The sequence below is a fragment of the Leptinotarsa decemlineata genome, unplaced genomic scaffold (genome assembly GCF_025532065.1).
Source record: "Leptinotarsa decemlineata unplaced genomic scaffold, Ldec_3_MD MMD2_P_RNA_scaffold_12, whole genome shotgun sequence".
Lineage (NCBI taxonomy): Eukaryota > Metazoa > Arthropoda > Insecta > Coleoptera > Chrysomelidae > Leptinotarsa > Leptinotarsa decemlineata.
The window spans coordinates 821,763-838,369 of NW_027412526.1; the positions used below are offsets into that span (position 1 = coordinate 821,763).

Here is a 16,607-nt window from a genome sequence, read left to right on the forward strand (position 1 = left end):
CATATTTATCGATGAGCAAGTTCTTCTCAAATCCAGCGACTCCTTATTATCATTATCGTTATTATTGAATAGCCTGAGCCCGCAGAAGTTCAATTCTCGTAATGAGTCTTTGTATGTTTTCAACTGCCGGTTCTGCTTCCGAGTGTATTCACCACTATTATCGTTACGTAACTATTAATTATATGCTGCTAACACAACTTTTGAATACGTCAGATGATGCTTGACAAGATTAATAGGTGAGAAAGCACATCAAATATGGACAGCAGTCGATGATGAGTTGGATTAGGCTAATTTTAGGTAACACATTCGATGCCAGCTTTTCTGTTATGAAAGTTCTTTTGTTTGGTGCCATATTCAGGTTGGGGATTTATGCAATGATGATGTTTATGATGACTGTCATCCATTCATAGAGGGAAAATGAGAAAGAAACTGGGCCGAATGACCATGACGGGATCTCATTCATTCATCTAAAATATTCAGTTCGACCTTTATTCTTCTAAATCGTGATGAAAATGAATTATTGAGTCGAAAAAATATCGAACGATGAGGTTTTCATTACCTATTTCTCAAGAGTGATTTCATGAGGAAACTCCGAGCAAATTGGTAAGTTTTTGTGGATTATTTCTGGGTCTCTGCAGTTTTCAAGATTGTTTTCGATTCAGTCTACCTAATCATTGCTGGGATTAAGCAAATATACACTGGTTTGACCATTGTGTAGAACATTTCTTTATATTTGATGTTGTTTCATTTTACGGTATCAGAATTTATTCACTGAGTTCCGACATCAACTATTGGGAGGCTGACTCTAAGTTGTTCTTCGGTGGTTTATATTTCCATAAACTAGTGAGAGAGTTTGCTACAGTGGCTTCATCCATCATGGCTTCATCCATCCGTAGGAAGCCATGGTGGTTTTCTGCGAAACTGATTTCAAAGAATTTCAACTACAAGAATGCTACATAATCCCAACTCAACATAGGAGACCTTTCATCTCGATATCCACACGGAATCGGGATCTACATGGGTGAATTGGGTATATTCTGCAATTCACTGGGACGCAATTGCTGGGAAAAGATATTTTATTCAAAGTAGATCTGTGATAACCACCATGTTGTTAAAACTTTGATTGTGATAATCATTGGTCATTCCTTTAATGAAAAGAATAAAAACACTTTAGTCTAATTACCACTGAAACTAAATGAGAAATTTGAAAACTCGGTTGTATTAGGAGTTTTTAGGTAACATGGATTTTAGTTAAGTTTATTCATGTACTTATTGATTTATTTACACAGTTATTACATATTAAATGATAATGTTACTGAATGATAATGTAATGTATTCAAAGTAATAGGTAAAAACCAGTTTTATAACCTAAAGTCACTGTAAATTATCTTCAAATCAATACATTGTTAACGAATATCTGTCACTACGATATATTATTTGGAAAAATATATATGAATGTATATTTATATATTTTTTATTCGGACTGATACAAAACATGTGTTTTAGGTTCAAAAACATTTGAACAAATATCTTGAATACAGTTGCGAATTCTCACGCAAACATACGTAGACGTCTTCTCTTTTACTCTAGTAAAAACTTTTTTCCAAACTAAAATGTTGAGTAGCGAACTTCAGTGACTTCCTCTCCGATCGCGACAGAAAACAGTTATGCCGATAACGACCGTCCTCAAAGATGGCATGTGGATGTCTTGGTCGGAGTGCAGTTCAAAAGTGGTGTTTTTTTTCAAATAGAGTCAAATTTTAAATAAACATGGAGTGAAACACATTTTTAAAGGACTGGCGTCCTCCTACGCCAGTAACCAGGCTGGATGTCGATGGATTCGATGAGGTCGTCAGTGCGATAAAAGATATGTTATTTTTGAAAGTCATATTGACAGGAATAACAGCGCCCTAGTGAAAAATTTTGTGTTTTTAAATTCAGGGTGGTTGCATTGCCTCGAACAAGACAGCTGCGCCCCCAGACTTATCTTCTGTTCGCTATGGATAGGAGGAGTCTGGCTAAATGCGCTCGACTGACAAGTAACGGCCATATAAATTATAGAAGAAGAAGCTAACTTCAGGGTATCGGTTTTTCGTGACGGTGTGAGCGGGTATCGTAAAAAGTTACTCTCATCATTTTTCCCTAACGCGCCAAATGAAATATAACTTCAGAATTGAACCAGAACTGACTTGTAAGCCATTTTCTGAGCACCTGTGAACATTTCAATCAGACACCTGCGCGGTAATGAGTGAATTATAGAGTCGTGCCAATGAATCACCTCTCTCCCATCTTCTCATTATGAGAAGAATGCCTTGAATGCGAAACATCGACATATGGCATTTGATCTCAATTGCAGAGAATGAAATTCGATGCAGTGTTTTGCTGAAAGCTTGATGAATTCGAGCGGAGACGAGATTGCTCGATTTCCCGTCCGTTTCCATTCTTATGAGAATTGTGATTGCATCTAATAAATGACCAGGCGGATAACATGCCGTGAATATGTTGAATTCGAGATAATGATGGTTCAGTAAGGAGGTTGTGAGAGGTGGTTGGAAGAAAATTATTCTATTGATTCTTTCAAAAAATTTATATAGAGTGGAATCAAATACGTTCATTGACTGTGTAATAAGAAATATTCGTATCAGGTTTTGTAAAATACAAACAGGTTTTTATGATATAATAATTTATTCAGTTCGTTGAATTACAATTACAGTTCATGAAGAAGGAAAGAAGAAATGGTAAATAAATATTTTCATAAACTCCACTTTACGATTTGCTATTCACAAACTTTATTTTCAAAAAATACATCACGGCATGTTTCTCTATCACAGTAGCTCTTTCGTCAATGTCAAACGACGACACAAAAAACTTTTTTATTTTCTTTGTTGCATTTTTAGAATATGTTATCATTTATCTTACTATTAATACCGTCCTGCGTGGCGTTATGCTCAGTTATAGTTCTCATTCAGTCTCTGTTACTCTCAAGTTATAATTCTGTACTTAGGGAGCATAGTACTGTTTCCCTTTTTCAATATAAATAATTTAAAAAAATATTTTATTTCCAAAGTGAAATATAACATAACTAAGGTACATCCTCAAACTAAGATTATCTAGAGCATATCATATCAATTCTACATCAATAATGCAATGTCATTTTCTAATAAATCAAATTCAGTAATGGTGATCTATTTGATTCTTTGAGTTTATTAATTTTCACTGCTTCCAAATAATTCAGCTCCAAACCTTTATTTTCTATGTGTAAAATTTCGAAATCTCCGTTAAAGTTATGAATTTTGTCTGAAAATGATTTTATTATGTTGAATATGATTACAAGGAGTGTATAATGGAAGTAAAGAGTTTGATCCCATAAAAATTTGATACCCCGTGCATGGGTTATGTAAATTATTAAAATAATCACAACTGAAACTCAACACAATAAGATAAATTTAAAAAATAAACATGAACAATATGTATATAATGTAGAACATACATAAGAACTATTAGAGCAATGTCAAACAGTGAAAAGTTTTTTGTGAAAAATTATAACTGATAAATCAGAACGGATAAATCATGATGCACATGTTAATTTTTTTCTTGAAAATAGGTATATAGTTAACATAAAATAATAATTTCTGGGACCCATAAAATGTAACGATCTTTGCAATACATTTTGGAAAAATCGAATTGTCTCATGTCAAAATGTTCAGTTTTGAAGAAAAGGAGGTTTACATGATAAGTATCTGGTTTTTTAAAGATACTTCTAATTATTGTTCTTTGCAGAATTTCCAACGATTTCGAATGGTTCTTCGTTGCAGATCCCCATGCAACTCATAGTTTAGATGACTTTGAATGAGTGAACAATAGGGTATTCGAAGACGTTTAATTTCCATAAATTTTTTTAAGATAATTGAACTTATACAGAAGAATGCGTAATTTTTTGGTAGGAATTGATATCTTTATTCCACATGAGATGACAATCAATGTATACCATATATATACCAGGATTTTTAACACTGTCTGTCTGTTATGAACGAACGAAAGAAATATTAAAATTGAATTTACCTCTAGAGAATATTACGCTAACTGATAAGGTAAATAAGTTTCTATAATACAATAAGAAAATGTGAAATCTAAAAGGCCACACTTGGTGACAGTTCAGTCTATGGAATAGTATCTTCCACTAGTCATGAGTGGCACGAAAAATCCGAAGAATTTTCTTCCATCCATTATCCTTATTCCTGCAATGACTTCGGTTCACAGGAGGGTTGGCAGGTCAGCAGACAAATTGCTCATTTATACTTATTTTCAATTCGTTTTCTAGACTTGTCATCTTTCAGGAACATATATCATAAATATCTCCACCTACACTGAACCCGTGACCTCCATCTAGTAAGCCCGCATGGCTGTGAGTTATATGGAATGCGTTATACTCCAACGGAATTAGGCGAATTGGCGGAAAATACACTCACTTTTCAGAAGTTTTAGATCAATTTCACAAGAATATTTGATTTTATTTCATTTCTCATAAAAACTGTATCGCCGGTATCTTTTCTAAAACTATTTTCATTCCCATTGTGGAATTTGAAAATGACTCGCCTGTCGATTCATCGGTCTTTATTGTTTCTATAACTGTTGATTGAAGATTTAACTTATATTCGAACAATGAATTTTGGATATTTCAATCAAATTATAATGTTTCCAATCAATGACTATTACTAATTAAGTTTTTCATGTTAGCTGTGTTGATTCGTAAGTACAGAGTGTTTCTAAAGAAAATGTCAATATTCAGTAATATCATTTTCGGTCCATTTTGGCAGAAAACTTCGTATAAACATTTGTCCTAAAGGTCTTGGCTTGAGAGATGCATGTTGCTAAAGTCATAAAACAGACAAGGTATAACCTCAGGGCTAGTACTAGAGTATCACTAAGATTTAGCCAAAGCCTCGGTAGATAATAACATTATCCTGAAGTGGGTTAAAGGGCACGACAGGAGTAAAGGTAATCGCATTGCCGAATGTTAGGACCCAGACATTTAAGCAGCAGAAGCACACTGAAATCAATCGTGTAGATTATCTACAAACCGGTATAAACTGTCATACCGTATGTATGAAATATTTTTCTGAGGAAAAGATTCGTTAACCAGTAACGGTTCCATCTCGTGTTACACAATCAGGAACTTCTTCGGATAGTATTTTTTGAACTGAAAAATGGCCGAACTAATAATTGTTCCGGTTTTTCAAAACCAATGTTTCGGATTTGTTAGCCGTGGTGCACAGTTTTTCTTCTCAAAATTTCGTCTACATCTGCGGAAGCCATTATCGAAAGCTGCAGTACTTTCATTACAACTCCAATGAGGTCTACCGTAGTTATAGACGAAATTTGATTCATGAAGTCTTTGAACCACGGCCAACCTCCGAAACTGGTTTGGACTAGTGACTAATTCCTTTGGAGTATGTGAATTACGTTGTAACATATATTTCTCAGAGTTGATTATGGACACACGAGACCTCTGGTTTTAATTATGGTAACAATTCTCGTGTAAACAGATTCGTTTTCCCAACTGAATTCGGAATAACAACAATTATATGTTGATAATTACACACTTAAACTTACAGATATGGTGTTATGTTAATTATTTTTTCATGTATATAAACATTCGAATCAACTCATTCAATTTTGAAAATTTTTTCTGGGGCTTTTCATGAGTAAAAAACCATGGTTGAAGTACTACTTTCATTAATGTCAGATTAAAAAATTCATGGATCAGAACTATTGATCCATTAAACACGTAAGAAACATTCATAATGATAATAAATCTTATAGAAAAAAACCAAAGGTTTCAAGTACTATAAAATTCCCTACTTCAAGAATCTCTGTGATAAATTCGCGTCAGTTTCTCTAGATGAGAAATCAAAATTACTTTTTTAAACTCCAACATAGTTGAAAAATGGGTTTTCATACATCTAAAACATGGTTATGTTTCTTAATATGATTTCAAATGATTTATAAAAAAACAAAGTATATTGATGTGTTATGTAGACTGAATAGGACGTTATACTCAGAAAAGACTAACTGAACACAAACAGGATAACAAACCGAATGTAATGAGCCATGTGTGTGGAAAACTGCACAAAAAGATCATAGGTTTGATTTGGAAAACTTGCCCATTTTTTAGAAGTCCAGTCTTGTTTTTTGAGAAGACTCATAGAATATGATTTTCAAAGAAGATAGCGTAAATACAAAATAAAAGTGGAGAATTCAAGTAGTTTCTTTTCTATTCTGTTGGATACTAACGTGACTAATATTTTTTTCTCATACGGCATTCTCCATATGTTGGCAAAAAATAGACAAATCTAATCGTTTCAACAATAAACAAATTTTAGCAATACATGTAGTTGTGACACAAGTTGAATTTTACTTTTCTAATGGTGATTTCGTGTTGTATGTGTTGTCTAATACAAATCCTATTAAGCATGTCAGGATGTATTAGTCTAATCCAGGACAACCTTTGGTCTAGGCCGAACTGTTTCTGAATCATCATTCAAGTAAATCAAACCTAAATTACCCTAACCTTTTTGATCGTCTTCGATGAAAAAGGGCCTTGATTTAAGCTTTTTCAGTGTCTTCCACTTAGAGAATAAGATTGTTGTGGACTAAAATGGTATATCTTGTGTCTCTCAGGATGAATCAATTTGGTTCAAGAGAAACTACCTTGGCCGGTAGTATATTTTGAACGAAATTGGCTGGAGCCGCTAAATTTTATTGTATTTGATGGGTTCAACCATCTGTTGTTAGTAATAGTTTGTTTTCTTCGTCTTATAGTACTGACTTTTTGTTCAACATTTTGTAATAGGTTGGGATTTGTCTCTTCATTGAAATGAATGTGCGTCAGTCCGAAATATCAACACCGTTCACCATTTTATGACTTTATGAAAGCCTAGTTTTTATAAACATGTTCAGTGAACTCAAATTAAATGATTTTTTGTGCACCCCTTCACGAAAGACAGATCAAATTTCATCTGATTATGTTTCCCAACAAGAAAAACTGAACTCTAGTTTATATTCACTAACTAATACTTTTGTAACTGTTCGATAAGTAATCTTTTCTAATTTGTTTTCCATGATAAGTTGTCATCGTATTTAGACTATATTTTATGGCATATAAACTGAACAGCAGTATAACTAGATGGAGCGTCGAATTAGAAATCGATTGATGTTTCACTTGCTATCAATCTTAGTTAATAGCTCGTAAAGAAATGTGATGAAACATTAAAGCTCCTTTCAACAAATTGATCCGGCTTGTGACAGATTTACAATCCAAAATGCACGAAATAATTCAGTAAACTAATTAAGGAGATTGCTCTTTTATTACGATTTCTATTTTATACAAATACGGGGCTTTTCCAAATTTGATTGGTGGAGTATATCTGGATAACGTAATTCGTTATATAGATTGTGAATTGCACAACAGAATAATCAGAACCTCGTATTTTCTATGATTCATTTGGCAATGATAGTGTTGATGAAAGCACTGTGAATGCGTTGTCTCTAGTTAGAAATTACTCATTGGGACTCTGCCCGTAACTGAAGGTGTTCTTCAAGGATCCATCCTTGGTCCTTTACTATTCAGATTATATATTTGTGACTTCCATCAGTCGGTAGAAAAATGCAACATCCATCATTACGCAGGTGATACTCAACCGTACTTTTATTTTCAGTTCCCTGACATTGATTCCGCTCAAAACCTCAACAATCGTGATCTATAGACCATCTTCAACATTTCATCAGCTCAGAGATTGAAGTTAAACTCCAAATTTTCGGCAGTAATGATCCTTGGACATAATGGTTATGTTCTGCCTTTTGTAACTGAGGTGAAGAACTTGGGCCTGTGATTTGATTCTGATCTGTGCTTTACTAAACACGTTAGGCATTTGATCCAAAAATATTTTAATGTCTTGAAGCAACTTCCTAATTGGAACTTACTCACTAAACAACTCAAACTGAAATTGTGAGGCGCTAATCATTTCGAAAGTTTCATATTGCTATAGCATTTATGACGATGTGTTACGTCAATTTAATTCCCACCGTTTTCAACAAATCCAAATCTACTGTAAAGGTATCAATATTTGTCATCAACTCAAAAAACATAATATTGATCATATTTTGCTGGTTTGCTATCAGTGGCAAAATTCGTTTTCAAATAAAATATATAATAGCGTTACATAAAATGTTTCATTTTTGGACGAGTCCTTCAAAAATTATCCATCATTATTGTGATTTCATTTGTTTGTATACTTCTTGTATATAGAAAATTTCCAAACAATGGCGCCACTGTATCAGATTACAATCAATTTTCTCCTTCCCCTTCCTACATGTCGCTTTCGCTTTCATAAATCATTTGACTCCGTGAAGAACGGTTATAGGCAACTATAAGTAAATTTATATCGAGGAATTCCATACATTTTGATTGAATTTTATTCATTAAGTCGAGATTAATTGACATGAACAAGAGACATTCCTGTGCCTTCGAAAAACTTTCACATATTTCACTCAATCATGTAGGAGGATGATTAGAAATTTGATTGAGGGGTAATGAACAATTGGAAAAATTGAATAAAATAAAATTTGTCGTTTGAGAAGATGACTGCAGCAATGTTTTGTGAGCTGTAAGCCAGAGTCTCCTGCTGCAGAAGATTTCAATGATTTTGATATCCCAGCTTCAAAAGTAACAGAGGTATCAATAATAATTTTTTTTTCGTTGTCAGGAGTAAGGTAATTCATAAAAATGGACTACCAGGTACTAGGTTCCATCCAGTTTGTACTAATAAAGTGTGGATCACTTTGTCCAAAAATTTGCAGTAACTTGAAAATGTCGGACGGTGAATATCAAGAAAAAAACGTGCAGACCTCAGTTAAATATGGATAGGAATAATCATGCATCGAAATATCCTTCAATGCGTTAACAATTACTGGCAAAATCATTTAAATTTTCGTGGAACTTTTGCATACCCCCTTGTCAGAGAAGCTTACCTTACATCCTTCACAGGTGAACGCTCCAAAATGAAAGCCCGCCGCTGGCTCCCCGCACACCTTACAGAGCTGGTTCATCTGGAAAGAAATTATAAAATCAGCCTCCCAAAAAAAACAAGAGAACTTGAAACTCTTCCGTGAGTTGCAAGAAACATGGATTTCAATGTATCTTTGTTCAATGGAATTGTAATTCAAAGCCCCTTTGAAGGAACTTCAATATTATAAACGTGCTAAACCTCATCCAATTTGACGAATGTTATCAGAAGCAGAGATCAACAGTCGTCAGAAGTCCTTGCAGAAGTATGGAGCAGAATAATTATTTGAATTGACCAAAATCATGAACAATTTGGCGGGCATATTGAAGGGTCTGCAGTTGCTGGTGTAACCTTATCCAAAGAAACTCAACAAACTCACACAAATAATCTGTGAATTGGGATTCTGCAGAAAAAGGCGTTGCTACAACTGCAGGAAGCTAGGACACCTGCAGATGGAATGTTGGAAACGACCAAGGTCTCCCAAGTTATTCAAAGTAGAGATCAGTTGAATGAAGAAGAGGAACATGGTGCCCCTACTTCAAAGCGACGTAGAAAAAAGTGCGCGTCAGCATTATCAACTAGTGGCTACTCCTCACACCAGGCTGTAAGTGATCACTGGGTCCGAGAAGCATGTGCTCTGAGCAAGCACTTATTATTATTATTGTCAAATTCAGACATGTGTTTACTTTACACGTTCTGTGGCGCCGTCTGAGATGAGATCTGACTGAAACTCATCATTATACGGGAAATTGAGCCATTTATATAGTTTATGTATAAATAACCTGATGTATAAATGAAAAATTATCGTATCATGATTCATATGCATGGTTACCTGAATATGACAATGTAGTATTCATGAGCATTTAATATTGCGACAGAGGATTTGCAATTGCTATTTAACTGTGATGTCTACTTTCATTTAAAATCTCAGAAGTCAACCTTTGCATTAATTTTATTGTTTTGTGATGAAACGTTTGCATGAGTTATTTTTATCTCAGTTCCTGTTTGAATACTCAATTTGATCTTCTCCTCTGAAATAATTGACTTGTTTTTATTTTGTTTTTCTACTGTCTCTCGGTGATTCGACTGATGATAAAAAAGATAAGTGTACGAAAGTGAAGTTGGTTAGTTTGTTGTAGTTTTCCTTTTTGAAATGAAGGAAATTGAGTTCCTGACTTCTGTTCGTTGTAACAGAAATCATGCAAAAGAAATTTCGACACGACATATTTCCTTTTCTGAATATATTTTGAAGAGATATAACGCAAAGGATTAGCTAGTTACTTCTTACAGAAAAAATACCAGGTGAGTTTGAAATATGATTTATGAAATGATGAGGGATTCATTTTCGATTTTTATATATGAATATTTTGTAGGTATACAAGTTGAGAAAAACAACCTCACTGAATGAATTTGAACTGACTAATTATTATATGAATCGCTACTCTGAAATATTAAAAAAAAGCAATTTATATAAATTGAAACAGTTGGGAATGGTGCCATTCAAAAAATCGATAACAACAATGACTCTAGGATACAAAAGTGGGAATTTTTGCAGTTCTACTATGCATTTTTTTTTATTTTTCATATCTATATTATATCGTATGTTCTTTGAAACGAGTAATTTCAGTTCATTGAGAATGTCCAACATACTCTCCATCAAAAACTTGCCATTTTCTTCAAAACTGTTCAACAAATATCCTGATAAGTTTTGAATCAACTTCTGATGATCAAAAGTAGCTGGGGTGTGTACACAGTTTTCTGGTTCGGAACAGTGTTTGAAGCCTTCGAGAAGCAGCCTTTGGAATCCCAGCTACATTATTGTTATAAGACATATTGGTGTCTATTTTAACTCCCAATAAACTTATCACAGCAGAAGGAGTTCCCTGGGTTTTTATGGCAATGAATTGAACCGGGTAGTTTTCATCCCAATTCGAAATCATCTCTAAATCCTCATTAAGATATGCAATCTCCTGCTGTCTTTGACGATGTGCTTCTGCAGCTTATGTCCTGGAATACAAATGGAATGACGTGACAAGTGTGCTGTCGTCAGCAAAGCAATAAATTGGATTCTGGGTTTTTCCCCATATTCTAAATTGAACCATGCTGTTGTACAGTTGAGATTTCAATCTACAATTACATGTGGATTGAAATCTGAATTGAATCTACATTCATACTTTCGTTATGCATAAGATGACCAACAAGTTTTGATTGTTATGAAGGAACTAGCTTCTCTCAAACCCACAATAGTAGAAAGTCTCATCTATGAAATTGTAATTGTATTTACAATTTTTTAGTAAATCCTGAAGAAGGAAATAAACGTTTCCGAAAGCTTGACGTAATACCAAAGAGTTTTTCTTACTCCCTGGCATCCTTAAAATTGACTGCAACCTCACAAACAGAAATCACATAGTGGTTTCGAAGTTCTCTCTTCAACAGGTCAGTCACGACCAATCCAAGGTGTATATTTATATATCCCGTTGATCAGCAAGAAGATTTTAGTCAATACATTATTTCTTCTTCTTTTCTCCAAGATTCTGACTTCTTGTGAGTTCGTAGAAAACATTGAATTGAGCTGAAATACATTTCATTTGCTAGCTCTATATTTGACAATGTTGAACTCACAAATCATGGCTGTGCGGTGTTGCCGATTGTCTGAAAGACTGGAGTTGACTGGTACAACCTCAAAACTCCTACTCTTTCACAATAAAACAAAATGCTTGTGCAAAAACTCGCATTCAGAAATGCAAATGAAAGAGTTCCTGGTCTCTCTTTTCAATTCTCGGAGTTCGATGGCACATACATCCCGAGATAGAAACAACAAGATTGATAGCCACCTGCTTCGAATAGCATTCTCTGTTGGACGATCACATCGCCATATCCGTGACAAATTCAGCCGTTTTTTAAGGCACCGCCCTTGATTGCAATCGAAAGCGTCGTAACACCAGTTTCATTTACGGCTGACATCGCATAGTGATGAATTTATTTTCCATATACGCCAACTTTTTAAACGTATCACTGCCATAATCCATACCCTGCTCGATCATCAGTCTACTAAAATAGCAAAAGCGCGTACGTTCTGTCGTCGACTTTTATGCAGTGGCGTCAAGATGGTCGATCCGTTTTTGTGAAACAATGAAAGAATCATGTCTAACGTTGAAAAATTCGGAAGGAAGCAGTTTCAAGGCCGTCTTCATGACTGAATAACTAGATAATAACTTCTCAGTTTGTGGAATTTTTACTTCTAGTTCCATGTTATAATACAATCCACTTGAACAATTTTCTGTCGCAGGTCTTCTAGGTTTGTAGAATTCATTCAGTTAGTAGTAAACGTTTTGAAATTGACGACACTATTATTTTTTTCTGCACTGGTAGTTTTTATTGAATCTAGTTGTCGCAGAACAAAAAGAAGGTATATAGTTGACCACTGTCACTACTTCACGAATTATTATTCAGTCATTCTTCTTCACTGTGTTCCAACATGGTTCATTTTACTGAAGAAAGAATAGAAATTGTTGCAACGTATTTTCGAACTAATGAATGTGCTAAAGCTGCTGCAAGAATTTATAATGCGAATCATTCAGACCATTACTTGAGCAATCAATACGTTAAACAGTTAATGGACAAGTTTGGAACTTCAGGTTCTGTTCACAACAGAAAACATGACAAGTATCCAGTCCTGTCACAAATAACGGAGTTTGGGACATGTACAAATGGATAATGGATAATCTATCAGACAAGTAGCTAGAGCATCTGGTATATCAGCTAGTAGTGTTTTACGGATTTTGAAAGCCTACAAATTCCATCCTTCCAAAATAAGGCTAGTTCAGGAATTAAACGAAGATGATCCTGATCGTCGACTTCAGTTTTGTGAGGTGTTCAGAAGGGGTCCAGTGGAGTGGACAGCTAGATCATGACAACGTATTTTCTGTTTTTTTTTTCTCAAACAAAACGTTCAACATTCAATTTCTCAATAACGAATTACCCAATTTCGAAAAAAAAATTACAGAGGTAATTTTTTTGAACGAAATGAACCGTCTTCGTATCAACAGTATCTGGCCTCCACCTGCTATCATCAAGTATGAAGCAAAAACAACTGAAACAGCAAATGCCTACGATGAATACACATTAAACACGTCCTAGCTATAAAAGCCGTCATTTATCACGTCTAGGCAAGAAAAAAATTCAATCCAGCGATTTATCGGGGTGAGACGAGATACTTTGTCTGGCTGCGTAAACTCGAATAAATTTTCTCAATAACGAACATGCATCACGCAAAATTGTGCTATTTGTCCGATTCCCTTGGTGTTGTGACATTTCGCTAAAAGCTCGCTATAATATTACATGAGACGTAGCGCTATAAATTTATAGCTTTATTTGTCGTCCTACACATACTGGTTTATGCGTTATTATTTCCAAACTAGGAGATCATTAATTTTCCGCGATATACAGAGCGAATGAATTTGTCTAGATGAATGGTGTTTATTCTTGGAATCAGTTATGGTTGGAGACGGAGGTGAACGTATTAAAAGCTACTTGTTCCTCATTTAAAACCCATCAGTCATCTAGGTGGCTGAGATCGTTACCATTTCGTTGTCGTTATGAAGGGTATTTCATTGAGCGCGGCCTATCTTTAAATTTGAATAAAAGAAAGTGTGTGTTGAACTTTCCTCTTTTGTATTATTGGTTGCTTCAAAAGTTTCGACCGTTTCTATAAGTCTACTTCCAACGTTTAATTCAATCGAAATAAAATCGTCTAAAGGAACAATTCGTTCAGGTCAGTCAGTAGGTTAATGGAATGACACCCGTCAGAAAACAACTACCGCCTGGCCTGAACGAATTGTTCCTTCAGACGATTCGATTTATAGCCAGTCTTCAAGTTTGTCCACTGACTATGTGAAAAGTTTTTTTTCCTTATACAATATGTCAGCAACAAAATGGACCCTGGCGAATTTGTGATCTCAATTTTCTTTGATCTTACCAGAGCTTTCGACTCGGTCGATATTTCTTTCATATCTGATAAATTAAATAACTTTGGTGTCCGCGGCCTAATCAATGAGTGGATCGTGTCCTTCTTCGAAGAAAGAAAGTTCATTGTTAAGATTGACGACGTCATCTCGGAGGAGTTTGAAACAGATATTGGTACACCCCAGGGAAGCGTACTCGGTCCTCTAATTTTCCTCATTTTCATTAACGACGTTCCCATTCACATATCTCAAGGAAGGGTGCTTATGTATGCAGATGATACTTGCAATACTGTGTCAGATACTTCATCTGAAAGACTAACCTCAAAAAAAACTGCAACGAAAATGTCTGTTTGAAGTTTACTATAATGCACTGCGGTACTCCGCTATTTCATATAGTATCGTTGTGTGGGGTCAAGAGTGTTTGTATTGCAATTATTATACGTATTTCATACTTATCCAATAGAACATCATGCAGAGACACTTTCAAACGTAATAAGATTATCACGGTGCCCTCTATTTACATATTAAAATTGTTGACTCACATTTTCAAGAACTTAAACAGCTTTAGAAGGCATTGCGATATTCACGTGTATGACACAAGGAACAAAAACATATTTTACCAAAGAAAATTTGTCAATTCATGCAAAAAAAGCTCCAGTAGATACTGTAATACGTCTATTCAACATTCTGCCCCTCGAATCGAGAGGGAGCAGAGTCCAGATATCTTCAATTGCAAATTAAAGAAACTACTCCCTCCGTGAATCCGAACTTTTCTGTGGTTAGCGACTTCCAGTCCTTCTCATGCTTCTCCATATTTCGCTTTATCTTTGTGATGGTCTTGTGATTTTTCACAGGCGGTGAAGTATGCATCACTGAAATACCCGAGTCAAATTCGGTTTATGACTCGATGTTTCATTATATTCAAGAATGTAATCTTTTCTAACCATTATTTATGTTTGTCATTTCAATTGTACATAATCATTAGACAAAGTTCAATTTGTGAACGTGGACTGATCCAACACAATTTTGGATACATTTTTTCGGGTTCCTCACACTAGCACTCTGATGTAATGGTTTGGCCTGGTTACACCAGCCGCTGACCACCACCAAGGTCTTTTTTTGGTGTGTTTCCGCCTTTGGGAAGGGTCTAGGTAACTCATCGGTGTCCATCCATTGTCCTGTTTTCGTAAAGGATCCACTTTTCATCACTAGTAACGATCTGATGCATAAAAGGATCGTTTTGATTGCATAAAAGCAATGAAGAACAACTTCGAAACGTGAAAATGTTTGTAGGTCTTTCGAATCGAACTTTTTGACCTTTCCAACACGTTTCAAAACATCAAAAACCGCATGAGAGCTGACGCACAGATCTTCCGCCACCCACGCACTGTTTGTGATGCGTCAGCCTCCACCAGAGTCCTAAAATAATAATAAGTTTCCTTTATTATCTTCAGTAGTAAATCAATAACACTTTTATACAATAAAATAATTTTCATTACAGGGAAATACAGTTCATTTATTATGTAAGGGCAATGAAAATAAACTGTTCTTCCACTTATTCTCGAGGCTAAATTCGCCGGAATGAAATTTCGCAAACCAACATCCAACAGTTTGTACATGAGCTGTTCATGTCATGTCAATGCTTCATCAATTTCCTGTCCTATGAACGGCCATATCCTTTCAATGTTCTGTGAATGTTCTGTTTATGTCCTGTCAGTCAATAACCTGTCAATGTCCTACCAATGCCCCGTCAATATTCTGTAAATGTCCTTTCAATGTTTTGACCATATCCTGTCAGTGTCCCGTGGATATCCTGTTCATTTCTTGCCAATGTCCTTCAAATGTTCTTTGCAATGTAATGTCCTATCGTAACGTCCTATCAATGATCTGTCAAAGTGCTGGGAATATTCTGTAAATATCCTGTCAATGTTCCGCTCATATCCTGTCGAAGTCCTGAGAATGCCCTGTTCACATCCAGTCAATATCCTGTCCATATCCTGTCAATGTTATGTGAATGTTTTGCGGATTACACGCCAATCTCCTGTCAATGTCTTGTTCACGTTCTGTCGATGTCCTGTCGGTGTCCTGTCCACGTCCCGTTAATATCCTGTCAATGTCTTGTCAATTTCCTGTCCATGTATTGTCCACGTGCTGTCAGTGTCATCATTTGCCTCAAAATAGGCCTTAGTATCAGCAATAACCTCTTCTTTCGAGCGAAATTTCTTAACGGTGAGCAATTTTTTGAGGTCTGCGAACATCCAGTAGTCGCTGGGAGCAAAATCTGGCGAATATGGTATATGCGGAGCAAATAAAAGCCCATTTCATGCAATTTTGCCATTGTTTTCATGGATTCGTGACACTCTGCATTGTTTTGATGAGGCAGTACTTTCTTTGGGGTCGTTTTTCCGCAATTTCGGCCTTCATACGCTCCAATAACGCTATATAATATTCACTGCAGATGGTATTTCCCATCTCAAGATAGTTGATGAATATTATACCATGCACATCCCAAAATACCGAGGCCACAGTCGATGGTTGTGCTTTTGCGCGCTTTGGACGAGGTTCACCAATTAGTCTC

At 35.4% G+C, this 16,607-nt stretch overlaps 1 protein-coding gene and 1 long non-coding RNA gene across 6 annotated transcripts in view; one reads left to right on the forward strand and one right to left on the reverse strand.

Annotated features, from left to right (window-relative positions):
* The window catches only part of Eg (eagle), an 89,049-nt gene that overhangs the window by 59,980 nt on the left and 12,462 nt on the right, over nt 1–16,607 (reverse strand). For all 3 annotated transcript variants that reach the window (XM_023174089.2, XM_023174088.2, XM_023174090.2), the window contains exon 2: nt 9,031–9,108. In XM_023174089.2, coding sequence (XP_023029857.2) covers nt 9,031–9,108 — 78 coding nt within the window. The remainder of the gene's footprint in view (nt 1–9,030; nt 9,109–16,607) is intronic.
* LOC111517816 (uncharacterized) overlaps nt 1–16,607 on the forward strand; it is a 141,098-nt gene that overhangs the window by 48,803 nt on the left and 75,688 nt on the right. The window lies entirely within an intron of this gene.